This window comes from Poecilia latipinna, unplaced genomic scaffold (genome assembly GCF_001443285.1).
Source record: "Poecilia latipinna isolate Pla-1442-1.1 unplaced genomic scaffold, P_latipinna-1.0 Scaffold2034, whole genome shotgun sequence".
NCBI lineage: Eukaryota > Metazoa > Chordata > Actinopteri > Cyprinodontiformes > Poeciliidae > Poecilia > Poecilia latipinna.
The window spans coordinates 28,730-43,646 of NW_015114650.1; the positions used below are offsets into that span (position 1 = coordinate 28,730).

The 14,917-nt window shown below is 40.1% G+C and overlaps 1 protein-coding gene across 1 annotated transcript in view; it reads right to left on the reverse strand.

The window, feature by feature from the left end:
• The window catches only part of LOC106935850 (roundabout homolog 2-like), a 23,750-nt gene extending 10,568 nt beyond the window's left edge, over positions 1-13,182 (reverse strand). Inside the window, exon 1 of the mRNA XM_015016548.1 lies at positions 12,474-13,182. Coding sequence (XP_014872034.1) covers positions 12,474-12,528 — 55 coding nt within the window. The 5' untranslated portion in view covers positions 12,529-13,182. The remainder of the gene's footprint in view (positions 1-12,473) is intronic.
• Positions 13,183-14,917: the final 1,735 nt, after the last annotated feature.

The window sequence follows — 14,917 nt, forward strand, 5'->3', positions numbered from 1 at the left end:
ACCTGTCACATTCAACAGTCTGCATTCTTGTTCCCAGTCAGGGAAAACTCCACAGGCTGTGATAAAAGGGCCAAGACAACCCCGGGCCGTAACAAAATTTCGAAGTCTTGACCCGTCCGCGGTAATAAAATGGTTGGGGACCACTGACATAGAGTATTAATACAACTGTTCTGCAAAGGCTTAAAGCTATAAAAAAATATCTATTTTTACATATTTGTTGAAACTGTCACTATATTGTGACAGCATGGTAAGAGACCGATAATCTGTGGGGAAAAAATTTGCTCTTCTGTCTTCTCCCAGTGCTAACTTGAAACAACCAATCTGAGCCAGGAGGAGTGTCTTAGCGCTGTCAATCACTCTAAAGTTCCCCTCCTTTCTTACCAGTTGTTTCATTGCAAAAATCTCAACATCAACATGTTAATCCGTATCTATAGGCTATTTGCTGTCCAGGAGAGCTAGATACAAAACTTTCTTCATCCAGACACCGGCTGCCTTTCCCCCCCAGCCCCACTCTCTTTGCAGTAAATGGGCTTTCTGTTGCCCTTTTAATGCGATCATTGGTGCTGTGCAATCAAGGGCTCTCTGAGCTGAGGCAAGTGCACTTCACTGGGGCTCAGGGCACACGCTCCAATCAAACATGGCTGTGTTTCCCCCTGCCCCATCTGCAATAACACCACCATTACTTTTCACCACGGCTGTGCTGTCATCCACTCCTGGAGGAAAGCAGGAAACGGAGAACAAACAAACAAAGAATGCAGCCAGGGAGGGAAATCAGTAAGCAGTTGGTGAACCAGAAGATGATGGGGTTTCTTTTCAGCCTATTATTATTTATTTATTTATTTTTACGTCTTCTTATGTCCACATCACTGAAATGGATGCAACTTTCCATTATATGTGCACAAGCTGAACATGTTTGCATTCTTTTCATGACTCAGAGAAAGTAGCATGAAAGTACATCAAAACTCCACTTAAGTTTCTGATTTGAAAAAACAAACAAACAAAATCACCTCTTTATTTCTCCATTAATTCCAAGATAAAACATCTCCAATTATATCTCCGGTTATACTGACCACACACAGTTAGGCTGTGTTTTCTATTATCTTGGTCACATATTTATTCATGTGTGCAACAGAAGGTCAGGCCTTTGATGATCTTTTTGTAATTATTTTTATTAGCTCCCAGGAGAAATTCTAGCCTACAAACCAAATCAATGCCCACACCAGTCTCAAGCAGAACATAAAGAGAAGGGCTCCCCAAAGAGATATTACTTATTCTGCCAGCAGACATTCGCTGATCACAGGTAACCAACAGCAACCTTGGACCAAGGCGAGAAGTTCCAGCCTCGGAGGCACTGTAAAAAACATCAAACGCTAAAATGGAAAACCGGGACAAGTGGCTGTAGCGGCGTGGCTCAGCGAGAAGGAAACTTGGAATGGAATTGTACAACACCTGATGCCTCCGAACTGGAATACATTACAATGTCTGACCAAAGTATTCACATCCCTCATATGTGAATACTGGATGATAAGTATTCACATCCTCAAAACTCCTCTGTTTTTTGAGGAGTTTTTCTGTTTTTTTAAATGGCATTTTACGTGACAGACCAACACAACCTGCCATGTAATTGTCAAGTGGAAAGAAAATGATGAATATACATAACGTGGTGTGCATTGCTTCTCTGGAACTCGGATTACAATTTGTACATCTTTAAATAATAAGTCACTACCATATTTGCACATCTAGATCTGTTTTTGCCCTCACTCTTTGTGATATTTCTTACATCCTGACTGTTAGGGTCTGAGAACATCACTTTTCAAATACTGTCTCAAATTCGATATTTATTACAGGTGCACCAATATGAAAATTTGTGCTCATATTGACATTAATATGCTGCTATGGCCAAAAACAAATACTTAACAGATACTTGATATATATTGCATATGTATCAATAGTTTTTCAATACCTTGAAAAACAACCACATCATTAACTTCATCACTGCTTTTCTGATGCAGCTAAAATCCCCACAGTCCTTTGCTGCATCACTATCACTGCCGCATGACCAGACAAGAACCATATGACCTCCTTCCCTTCTCCTCCAGAAACAAACAGAAACAAGATGGAAATGGTTATCAGTTAATACTTGAATGCTTTTATTTTTCAGACTGATTCCAATATGTTAAAAAATTTGACTAATGTCATCCAATCCTCATGTTAGCACCGATATATTTTACATCTCTAATTTTTATCCAGAAAGATCTTGAATTATTTTCTGGTGCTTGCTAAAGAAAAGCATTCCCACAGCATGGTGGCTCATCGCGGGCATCATGCTTTCTGGGTCATATCTTTCCTTGACACATCGCCTTCGTGTCAGATCCATGTGCTTTATTTCAAACTAAACATTTCTCCTGGTTCCGTTTACCATTTTCCCATTTGGTTTCCTCTCACTGCTGAGACTCCACCTTTGCCCCCTGGTGTCTATCCGTTTCACTTGCTCTCTGTCCTATTACAGCCTGCCCTCAGTGTTTTCGGGCGATGGAGTCATATTCGTCATGTCATCAGAGAGGAAATGCGAGAGAGCAGCGGGGGTGGGGGGGTGAGAAACTGAGGGTGGTGAAAGACTGATGTTACCAGTCGTCTGCGCCTCAGCACCAGAGTGCTGCGACACCTCCGAGCGGCACGCTCTGCGCCCGGGATTCATCTTTCTTACACCAGGCTGTCAGTGGCAGCTCCAGTGCAACCCACTCACCCCCCGCCCCCCACACTAGACAGACACACAGCTCATCTCAGGGAGGTGTCACCGGAGCAGTCCAGCCCCAGAGGACCCGGCGAGCCTCGTGGTGACGACACGGAAAGCGAATGAAATGTGTTCACAGGTGCAGAGCAGTCTTCCATTTCATCTGCTGCTGAAATATAGCAAGTGGTCTCTTTGAGCTAGTTAGCTTTCAAGCTGCCATGATGGGCTCTGTTCCACCTTAGTGCTCTGAAGAGTGTCCTTCCCTTCTCCCCCTTAGATTTATACTCTGAAAGCAAACACGGGAGGTAATTCTACAAGCTCCCCGCAACCTCTCAATGCATCCATGCTCGACTCCCAACAAATATCAGATAGAATTCCACGCCAAGTGTATTTCAGGCAGTGACAAGGTTGGGGGTCATATTGACTTTGCATCTGTGTATTTGCCCTCTCACTCTCTCCTCCCATACAGATGGGATATATAAATAGATAACTGTGGGAAACAGAATATCTGATTTTGCTGCAAAGGACCCAATCTGCATAGGTTCCATTTCAAGAAGCGCCACCGCTGTTTTTAAACAGGCTGCTCCTGTTGTCAGTCCTCATCCTGATGTCAATGCTATGGGCAGGAAAGGAGAAGCTATCTCTTACAGCAGACGTCTTGGAGGAAGAAAAAAAGATGAGATTGTTGACAAGAAGCTGAAGTGTAAAGCGAGGACATAGAAAAATTTAGATCTACTCATGGCGAATGTGAAAAGTGTGCTGCTCCCCTTCTGTATGGTCTAATTAGTGTATGGAGATTAGCAACAGCTCCGTTGGCCTGTCAGGATGCTGGTAGGGACTCTAAATTGTTTGATGCAGATTAAATGATTTCCGATGGAGGGGCCACTCAAGCATGTAGCTCACTGCGTCACTTCACCTTCTTCATGCCTCCCTCTCTCTTTCCCTGCAGATCCTTTTGATCAACGTGGACGTATCTTCACCTGGAAGCTTGATATGCAATTTTAGAGCCATAAAATCTATAAATATTGAAAGTATAAATATTGAAACCTGAATAAATTATAGTTGTTTTCTAAAGGAGATCAATAATTTTCAAAAGAACACTTTGACATAAAAAAAAAAAAAAAAAAGCATTTGTAGACCATAAAAAACAGAAAAACATGTTTGGAAGGGACTTTTACAACAACATTCATATATCCAGGAAAAAGTGAGAAGTAACTGGATAATTTTAACAGGGAGAACTTTGCTTTAAGGAAAGCAAAAACCCAAAGTCAAGAAATGAGGAGAAATGAGTCCTTACATAAAAAAATAAACATCCAGATCTCCATGGCAACCACAGGTGTTGTTTATGAGCATTAATCAGATAAGAACATGCTTGTTTCGCAGCCATCTTTACTTCACATGTCCTTCCTTTGTACAAAATATCTGCAGATGTGTCTGGCTAAATTAATAATGGTTCTCTCTAAACTATGAGAAATAAACCTTAGTAATTATGTAACTTTTTCTTCTGTCAGAGCCAAATGAACGAGAGAGCATGTGACCTATTACAGCCAAACACCATGCTGTGGGTAAGCTGACTGCAGACAGATTTATAGCATTTTAGAGGTATGATATAAGTCGCACAAATTGTAATATAGACTACGAACACAGAGCAGGCAAATGCAGCCCAAATCCAATTTTTTTTTCTACCCACATGCGACACATATCCAATTGCTTCATGGCAGTTTGAATGACCCAATGACAATCCATTCAGCTGCCCAGCAATTGTGCAACTATGTGGCACTAAATCAGACATGTAGCTGATAGTTTTCAAAGCATCTGCAATTTGAATGGTCAAGTCACTTTTAATATGACTTTAGATACAAGACAAGCACCAGAAAGCGGCACCAGCAGGAGCTAAACGTAAGTGCAACAAATTCCAATAAGACTCTGTAATTAACTTAATTAAAAATGTTAATTCCCACCATTAAAAATAATGTAACTACTGTAAACTACAAGTCTTGAATTGGAAAGTTGTACATATTTGCTCTTTGAAGATGCATTTTTGTGCACTTTAGATTTACAGGAAAATCAATGAATGATATATGAAGGCATATCAATCAACATTTGTGTAGCCAAACCAGATAAGCAGCCATCAGATTTTGTGATCTTTTCAGATTTGTGACCGTGTGTGATATTAACAAACCTGCTCCAAAAACAACAAAAAAAAGACTGATTATTTTCAAGTGTAGCCACGTTCCAACATATAACCCAGGAAGATGCAATGAAATGTAAGGTATCATCCAATTCCCCCCTCAAGCATTTTAATCTCTTTAATGCTGAGCTGCCACTGCAAATTGAATGAAGAGAAATAAATAAGTGTGTTATTGCTGGGGCTGAAGGGGGCGGGTGAAGCCTCCAGGTGTCCTTGATACTCTACGTTGAGAGGTGATAATTGGAGGTGCTGCGTGCATGCTGACCTGCAGTGAGCACATTACTGTATCCCTGCAGTCAACACCCTCCTGTCACTCCAGCAATCCCCGAGCCAAACAATACCAACATGAGGAATAGGAGCTGTAACGGCAATCCATCCAGGTGATGGACTCACAGAGCGGAGCGGGGGTAATCAAATGGCTCTTATACCCCTCAGTGTATTTTTTTTTCTTTTAATGGAGCACCACAGGGAGTTGAGATGAGATTTATAAAATTTCTATACTGTACTGTGGGACACTATGTGTGGCTTTCCTTCATACTACAGCATCAAGGGTGACGGCAGTAAGTAGTTAAAGGGCTTATTCACTTTACTTGGCTCCATAAAATCACGGTGACACAAAAACAGTATATAGAGTTCAGAAGTATTCACAGACACACATCCACTTCGATTTAATAATCCTAAAACTGGGTCTGTTACCAGGACGCTAAGTAACAAATGTTTACAAGCGGTTTTCCAGAGAAAAAAAGAAAGAAAGTCACCACCACCCTGGAAGTGAACCGGGAAAATAAAATCATCAAGGGTGTGATTGTTTTTTTGTTTTCAAAGCTGGTACAAGAGTTGTGACTCTTGGCTGATGTCCCTTTCCACACAGACTTTCATTGCAGTGCCGCTCTCATAGGGAGTCATTAGTAAAAAAAAAAAAAAATCGCCCTCCTTGTAGAGCCCATGTTATTGACATTGGGGACCACATGATAAAATATTTGGCGATAAAGTTCTTGTGTTATTTTAATTACGGTGAATATAAAAGGGTAAAGTGGGTCAGGATACTTCAGCACTTGAGCTGTTCTTAGTGCCTTGCAAAAGTATCACAATTTATTCAACTGTTGCACCATTTTCTAAATGAAATCACAAACTCCACTGTATATTACTGGGATTTTATATGACAGCCTGACAAAAAGTAATTTGCATTTGTGAAGTGGAAAGAAAATGGCGCAAGATTTACAGAAATTAGAACAAAAATATAGTCAAAATAGAGACATCTTTCTATAACCTATGCTCAGTCGGATTACATTTGACCAGATTACCTGCCTCTACTAAAAGAAAGCATCGTCATGGCAGCCTTATACCTTACTTAAGTGTTTAGGTGGATACTATGCACTCTCCGCCACACAATATTTTACTTCTACGCCAAACAGTTCTGTTTTGCTTGGGTCTGTTTCCAGGTTATCTTACAAAGGGTGTGTTCACACCAGCCCTGTTTAGTTCACATTAATCAGACTCTAGTTCATTTGTATAGAAAGTCTGGTTCTTCTGGGGAGGTATGAATGTGTGATCAAATGCTGATGTGAAACAAAAAAAGAGAACCCTGATTCACCTAAAAATCAGGGTTCTAAATTTCACTAAATTTCTGTTTTATAAAGAGGCATGTTGTTTTTGTGTTGTTTCCTTCACTGGTTCTTGGTGCAGTGCCACCACAGGTGAAAGGGTGAACAGGCTTTTTAGTCTGTTTGACACAGTGCAGTGCAAAAGCGAATCGTACCACCTGAAAATGTAACAAATGTTGAAACTTTGGTCCCCGTTTGAACCAAATCTCCTAGACTATCAGGTGTGAAGACATTCTAAAGTTTTTAATAACTGGTGTATCAGTTTAGTTGGACAGTCTGGATCCCTAGGTAACCTCTAAACCTAGAAGTATTCAATTAGAAATCCAATAAAATACATTAAAATTTTTTTGTTGTAATGTGAACCAAAACCAACAACATCGCTCACAACCTAAAAGCACAGACAAAAAAAAAGATGTTGCTCTATCTTAAGTACTCAAGTTGCAGCACTACACATGGTCTGAGGTGGCAGAACAAGATACTTATTCAGTGGTCCCACTACTCCAAACTGCTTTCTTTGCAGTTGCATTTGGGCCATTGCTGCGTCTGATGGATGCGTTTTCAATTGTCGCACTCCAGCTGTCCGTCTTCAGACATCTCGCTCCAAGAGACAGCTAATGCATTTTTATTGCCGGTCTTCACCTCATTCAAGAAACTGGTGAGAACAGGAACTCAAGTAAAACTGTCATGAAAACTCTTGACAGCAAAAACAATGTCAGGCGTTATTGACAGAAAAGACAAAGAGGAAAATCAAGTAGAGTATTTTCACTTATTTGAGTAAGACAGTAATTAAACCTCTTTATGTCTGCCTGTAGGGACGGGGACATGTGTGGGCTGGTACCCATGATCATGTATTATCTGCCGTGTACTTCTGTGAGTCATTCAACCATGACATCTCTTCCACCTTATCAAAGGGGAGCTTTGAGGCAGTCAAACACAGAGCAAACTGAGGGCAACTGGACTCGGTAAACAGATGCTTCCCAAGACAACATTTCAGAGGAGCATACAACATAACAACACAGATAGGGCAAACATGTTATCACTTTTTTTATCTGACTTCCTGTTGTTGCTATTCTTCAGTTTGCATAGATAAGACTGCTCTTCACATCTACATGATAACAGAGTTATCCAACCAACCAAGAGTCCGTTTGAACAACTGGAGTTCAAAAGCTTCTTTACCATCATCTCATAAGGGATTATAAAACAGTAATTAGAAGAGTATTTTCTGTTGGCCTGACCCTTAATTAGCTGTTTTGGAAACAAAGACATTGACAAAACAGAAAGGGGATTATATCTATGCCCCCTGGGCCCCAAAGGGGAAAAGCACAGGTGCGTATTCTTGAAGTTCAGGTGTGTGAACTAAAGGCATTTACAATCTGCCTTTACTTCACAGTCAGCACACTCAGTTCATCATGTTACTCCTCCCCCCAACCCTACCTTCGCATACACTCGTGTTATACACAGCCAGCACAGGTGTACAACAAATCCCTCAGTGTTTGAATTCCACCCTCATTGATAGACGCTCACACAAAGACAGCATACGAACAGAGAAGACATGGTTAAAAGAAAAAAAAAAGTTTGCGATTTAGATTGTCCAAATCATACAAGACAGCATGCTATCTACCAAATTTCAGTAAGCAAAATTTTCAGTATTCAGTTCAGTAGTAATCACTGGCTTTTCTTTAGGCAAATGCATTAAGTTATTATGTAACTTTCTGCTCTGTAAATGTCACTGCTATGCATGAGTGAGGCTCAATAAATTAGCGGTATTACCTTCGATGCATTCTGCTGGCATACAGAAAAACCAACCAAGTGCATTGTCTGTGGCTGACATTTTCTTATGCACATGAGGTCTGTGAGGGGATAAAGTGAATGATCTGCGAGGTCTAGGGGAGCAACAATATATCAATATCAGGAGACGAGACGATGCACAATTTTGGGTTCACGAGAATGAGATTTCAAAACTATTTCTGGGAAAACAACATATTTTTTGGCTCAAAATCCAAGAAAGCATTGACAATGTTTATTTTTATCTAATTAAAAACAGAATAAGGGCTTCATAAATCTGATCAGTGTAAGAATTTTAGATTGTTAATGGCAAATGACTACAGTCCAGTTTCTAATTGTAAAATAGCCCTGTATTACATTTATTAATATTCTCAATAAGATTCTGAATCAAATGCATCTTTAACAGCTAATGCTTAGCTAGTCACAAGTTTATCACAGTGCTAGCAAAATATGTATTTCTTGTCAATAGCCATTTTTTTTTATCAAATATCCAGAGCTGTCAAAAAAATTATTAAAAATGTGTGGTTTGTTTAGTGTTAATGTAGCAGAGAGTTGTAAGCTAGCAACAGACCTTTATTAGCATAGTGTCAGCACCACAGGGCATATGAAAATATCTGCTCCCTTTTAAGCTACAAAATAAGATTATCAAACATAGAAACTCAGAGCCTTTGTAATTGGATCTCATGTTATAGTATCAAGCTCTCATGCTAACAGCCAGGCTTCATTTTGACAAAAAAATATTGTGGAGCGTGTGAGCTGGAATTATGAAACATAAATGTATTTCTGTTTCTGTGTTTAGGAGTTGTTTAGGAGTCCTAGACATATTCATATCTAGGACTTACAGCCATTAGCTAGCATGTTTTGAGTCATACTTCCTTTCAACAATAAATATTGTAGCTTTTAATTCCAAGTGAAGTCTTTGTGTAGTGCCAGAACTTTCCAAAGACAAATCTGAGCAAACAGAAGTCTGCTAAAATCAAAAGTTGTTTTGTTTGTGGCCTAAAGGGGTGGAGTGACAGCTTTTGAAACATGATCCCAACAGCTTCCTGCCTTTGCTGTTTAGGAGTTGACAAGCCCTTGTCACCAGTCAAACAACACTGATCATTTGAATACACAAGGACTTGTTCGCATTCACCTCTCCCTATTCCTTTATTCCCCTCAACTCCCTTCCTGTTATAATCACTGCCACAGAGTCTCAATCTCACAGCTCAATTTTGATGATAATCAGAGAACAAACAGTGGTGGCGTGTATGGGGGCTGAGGAAAACGACTCGGCTGACAGTGATGAGACAGGGGGAGACAGTAGATAGGAGCTTCCCATAGATCTCAGATGAAGGTTCGTCATTATAGCAGTCCCATTCCAACAAATGAAGCACAATTACAATAGCATTACTTAAATGCTGCCAGCTCAGGCAGAACAATCACATTTGGGGCAAAGCATCACAGCAGCTCTAACACAGTGACCTCAGCCTTCCTCATCACTCACCTAGACTACTTTAATCTAGGTTTACTTTCCATTATAGAGCAGTGCTTTAAGCCTCCCATTTAATCATGACCATCAACAGAGCTGTTAGTCTCCCATGTCCTATCGCAATAAAGCATCATCGCTGCCATTTCCCAGCCTAAGATTGTACTGTTAAACAACTCTTCTCTCAATTTTTAGATTTGATTATCCTCATCCTCCCTCTTTTTGCCTTCCCTTTCTCCCACTCACACTGCAGTTTGAGTTTTTCGTGACTCAGCATTAGACAGACCACAACCATTATGCGGATCAGGCGTCGCTCACGAAGTGCCCGTCCCCAAGTGCTCTTCTCTCCATGACCAATTTAAGTTTTACTATCTTTCAACACCCAAGATGAATGTGATGTCACCACCTCCTACATCAGTCGCAAGCATGTGGGAGATCTATGAATAGCAGAGGCTCAGCAGTGGGGTAAACATTGAAAAGCATATTATAATCCAGCATGGATAACCACACAGCTGCTTACAGTCGCAATACTTTCTACCAGATATCCACCCTGGCTACAGCTTTCAAGACTAATGCTATTTTTCTCCTTTCAGTCTCTCTCACCATCAACTTTTCTCTTCTCCACACAGGGAGTATTAATCACAGAACACTAAACAGCTACTGACGCCATTTAGTAGGCCTGGCTTTGTTGGGCTTTGGCTCCCAGTCAATTCAGCTCCAGCCCCTTTTTGTACACCCAAGTGGGCTCTTCAAAGAAGCTCCTCCCCTCTCCAAGGACCATCATATTACCTCTTAAAAACCTGGGTGATGGGTGAGTTTTACTTAGATGTGGGTGTAGAGCAAAGCAGAGTGGGAAGGAGGGCAACAGGAGAATGATTGGGGAGATCCACTGCTTTGGAGAAATGGTACACCCTTCTCCCTTTTGGGTGAGCTCGTAATGCCATCAGCCTGTGCCTAGCAACCAGTGGGGTTTGGCCGAGGAGATGAAAAGATGCAACGCAAAATGAAAACAGAAGAAAGGGAGACTGGAAAACGCAGAAGGCATGAACACTGAAGTAAAAAGGATCAGGGATAAAACTTGCAGCTGTGAAGAACTAGAGCAGGGGCTGGCAGGTGAAAGAAAGGAACAAAATGGGACCTTACAGACTGTTGCATTTACTCTAAGCTTTTCTTCTAAGATAAGCAGTACGACAAATGCAAACCCAACATGTTTGAATCAACACATGGGCTATGATGTGTCTCAAAATACCATGCAATGATAAAACTTGTCTTTATATCTATCTCAATTTTCATCATTTGCACTGGCCTACCTTTGATGACTGTGGTGAGTCACCACATTAACTCTGCTCCCCCCATTAAATGAGTTCTTTTGTAGGCCACTGAATCCCAAGAAACCACATAAAATCTTACTGTAAGGATGCTTACTTTGCATTTGGTGAATGTCTGGCTGTTCAGAACAGGGAATTGAAATTACTGCAATTAATCAGCATACAGCTCATTTGCTTTTCATATTGTTATTAAACAATTTTAAAATATGAACATAACTCTTGGCAGTGTATGTTTATTTTTGGTTCAAAGCAGTTTCTGCTGTAATTCAACACTGGCAATTCTAAGTCACAGCAGCAGAAGGACCAAAGAAATGCATCTAAAAACTGGATGTGCAACAAAAATCAATATGCAAACCAAAAAGATTAGAATTATGTCTGCTAACTATCAATTTAGGATATCTAAAATGGCTTCTAAGCATGTCTTTTACTATTTTACAGTGGTCTCAACATGTTTATCAGACATGTAGCCACTCTCAAGAGACCATTGCAAATTATTCAAACCGAGGCATGCCTGCTCTAAAACTGACTACATCGTATAGTCTTGGGGACAAAGAATTAAGTATTTTTATGGATGCACCATTGACTGTGGCCAAAAATGATTTCCTGATGTTATTAGAAATCTGACTTACATATTTAAATTTTAATTCTTTATGAGTTGTTTTTTTTCCCCTCTAAAGATTATAACAAAAAAAAAAACAAATGGGTTGTTTGCTGCATGTAGCAATAATAACTCCAAAAGAATTAAGACTATCCCTATATATATATATCTATAAAATGATATTCCTAGCCTTTATCTGAATATCAGTGAACGCAAAACAGTCAGTCAAAGCACATACTGTTGTACATGTTGTGTTTATAGACATAAATGATGGAACTTGTAAGTTTTGTTACATTTCATTAGAAAATAAGAAATTAATTATTTTACTGAATGGAGCCAATCAAGAAAAAAAAAATTCTAATTCTCTATTTTACTTATGGGTGTATATTCATCTTCAAAATGTATCACAGGGAGGGTAATTTATGTCTGGAATAGCAGGTCAAAATCACTGCAAGCAACAGAACAGCAATCATCTCCTGCAGTGGGAGGCTATCTGTTGGACTGAACTGCCTGGCCGTTTTACTTTTACGCATTAAGATGCTTAATCCTAACAAATCATGACAACCACTCATCGATGTTTGCCTTGCCAGGATATTAACATTCACGTTCAGTTATTGTTCATCACAACAATAATATTTCTAGCAACTTATGGAATCTAAGCTGGTCAAAATAATTTGTCTATTTAAGTGAGTTGCCAGCCTCAGCGCTTAATATAGTTTCATATCTATTGAAGATGAAGTTTTACATAACACGTTAAGAACTTACCATCAGCTTGAAAGTACAGTAATCCACTAACAAGGATGAACGCTAGCGGACCCATCCTTGCATATTAAAACATCCACAGCGGTCGCGCAAAACCTCTAATTCACAGAGAGGGCAAAAATAGGTAAAGACTGCGCTCAAGTCCGCTCCACCGGCTATGGGAGTGATGGACAGCTCCCAACACTGTCCTACTCACTGACAAAAGCCAGCTTCAGTGTCCAAACACACAGAGGATCCATTTAACAGTAGTTCACCCGGAGCTGCTCATCCAGCCTCCAAACTCTAGGCTCTTTGAGGAAATATTATCCCAGTTTGTCCGGTGAGTTCATCCGCAATTGTTGCTGTGTAACGAGCCGGAGCTTTTCAGAGTCTTTCGGGGCAGAAATTAAAGTCCAGACTGAAGAAATAAAAACAAAAATTAAACGCACATCTACGCTTTCCTTCAGAGGCAACTCAGGCACCTTTCAAATCTTCAGCGAGGATGTCTGCGTTTGAGGACAACCAGGAAACCCGCCTTCAACTTTCACGCGCCCCCCCAAAAAAGTTGTTTTATTCTTAAGAAAACCGGCTTTCAAAAGCCCCATGTGCGTAGCTGTGCGTAGCTGGTAATATAGCCCCAATAAATGTACAGTCACACTACAGTTCAACATCCTCCTCTCTCTCTCCGTCTCTCTCTCACGCTCTCTCTGTGCGTTTTGGTGTGAACAGCGCGGCCGCTAGGAGCGCCTGGTCTCCCACATCCCAACACACTGAGGCTGAGCGGGCGGGTAGCGAACATGGACCGGTACCAGAGGGCGGGGGTAGAGCAAAGCAGCGTGGAGAACAAAATATTTTTATCAATTATTAATTATTATTATTATTATCATTACTATTTTTACCAGTGGTTCTACTGGACAATCACTTTGCTGTGGTTTACAGGGAACTTCCCTACTATGGCACGAGTGAAAGACTTCCATTCAAGGAGCTAAGTGGACAAACCTTTATATATATATTTGCAAAGCATTTATAGTAGGTCACTCATATAAGGAATTATTTACCTTCTGAAGCAAGCTCTGAGACAGAAAAAAAGCAGCATGCCATTAGAGTGCTGGAGGTTCAACATTCACACTAGTCAACAGGTAAAATGTACCTTAATTCAAGAGGGGACAAGTCATTCAGAATATTGAAATCTAATCTCTTCTGTGAGAATGTGTTAAATTCTCAATCAGTGGACTCAAAACTAAATTTATTGCGGAATCTTAGGCTGCTTAACATGTGAGGGGTTAATGTGTTCAGTTGCTGATGCAGAATTGTAAATATGATCTTTGTCAGAAATCAATGGCTTGATTGACCGAGCCCCCTGCAAGACGAGAAGAGCTGATGTGGCTCTACATACCACCAAGAAACTCAAAAGTCTCTTCCCCCACCGAACCCCCCCATTTCTTTCCTTAGTAGTATGTAGCGAAACACGGTGAGAACAAACCCAAACCACTGCAATCCAACATTTGATCAGGGATGAGACTGAACATGTAAAAAAAGAAATCTGGACTCAATATGCTGATGTTTAGAGATGGAGGGTGGGGTTGTGTTGTGTGGTGTGAACTACTGCCCAGCAACCCTTCACATGATGATCCCTTGCAAGGCTTTACTGGAGAGTGAGCTATGAGTTATGAGCTCCCCCTACTGGTATGTGTTAGAACAATTCTTAGTGTCTGTGTTTTTCTGTGCAGCCCCTCGAAGAGGCATAAAATAAGAGGACATATGCACAGTCAACAGTGATAAAATAAACATCTTTGCTATTTATGTAAGAGGCATGTGGCAATGCACGGAGGCTGTATGTTCAGTCACTAAATAAAGATCTAATGAATATCAGAGTAAAATAGAGTTTTGCAAATGCATTCATGCCGGTTTATTTACAATTTGTCACATACCACAAACTTTAGTATGTTGAATTGAGATTTTTTTGTAGCAGACCAACACAAAAGTTGGAATCTGCTTCAGGGTGAACTTCATTTGAAAGACCTGGTTTCATTTTATTAATTAAAGGGCTTTATAAATAATTTGGCAAAAACAAAGTCTATATGTCACAGTATAAATCGACCTTAGGAGAGTGGGTTTTCTTTAATGACATTTATATTGTGGTGAGAACATTACTCAAGAACAACATGAATCAGAGATGCATAGATCAACAGCTCAGATGGGTTAATCAGTCTACTTGACAAATAATGATATATTTGACAACATGGGGAAAATGTTGTTACAGGTGAAATAATATGCCAGTGGAACTAGTACTTAAGCATTCAATATTAAGGACTTACTGACTTAAAACAAGCTCTTATATGTAGTAGAAAATATACTTATAAGTCTTATTTCATGTGTACTAAGACATTAGCACTAGAAAATAGATTAAAAATACTTTGTAAGATTTTGTACCTTTGCAATGTACAGATAGCGTTAGCTTACGTCAT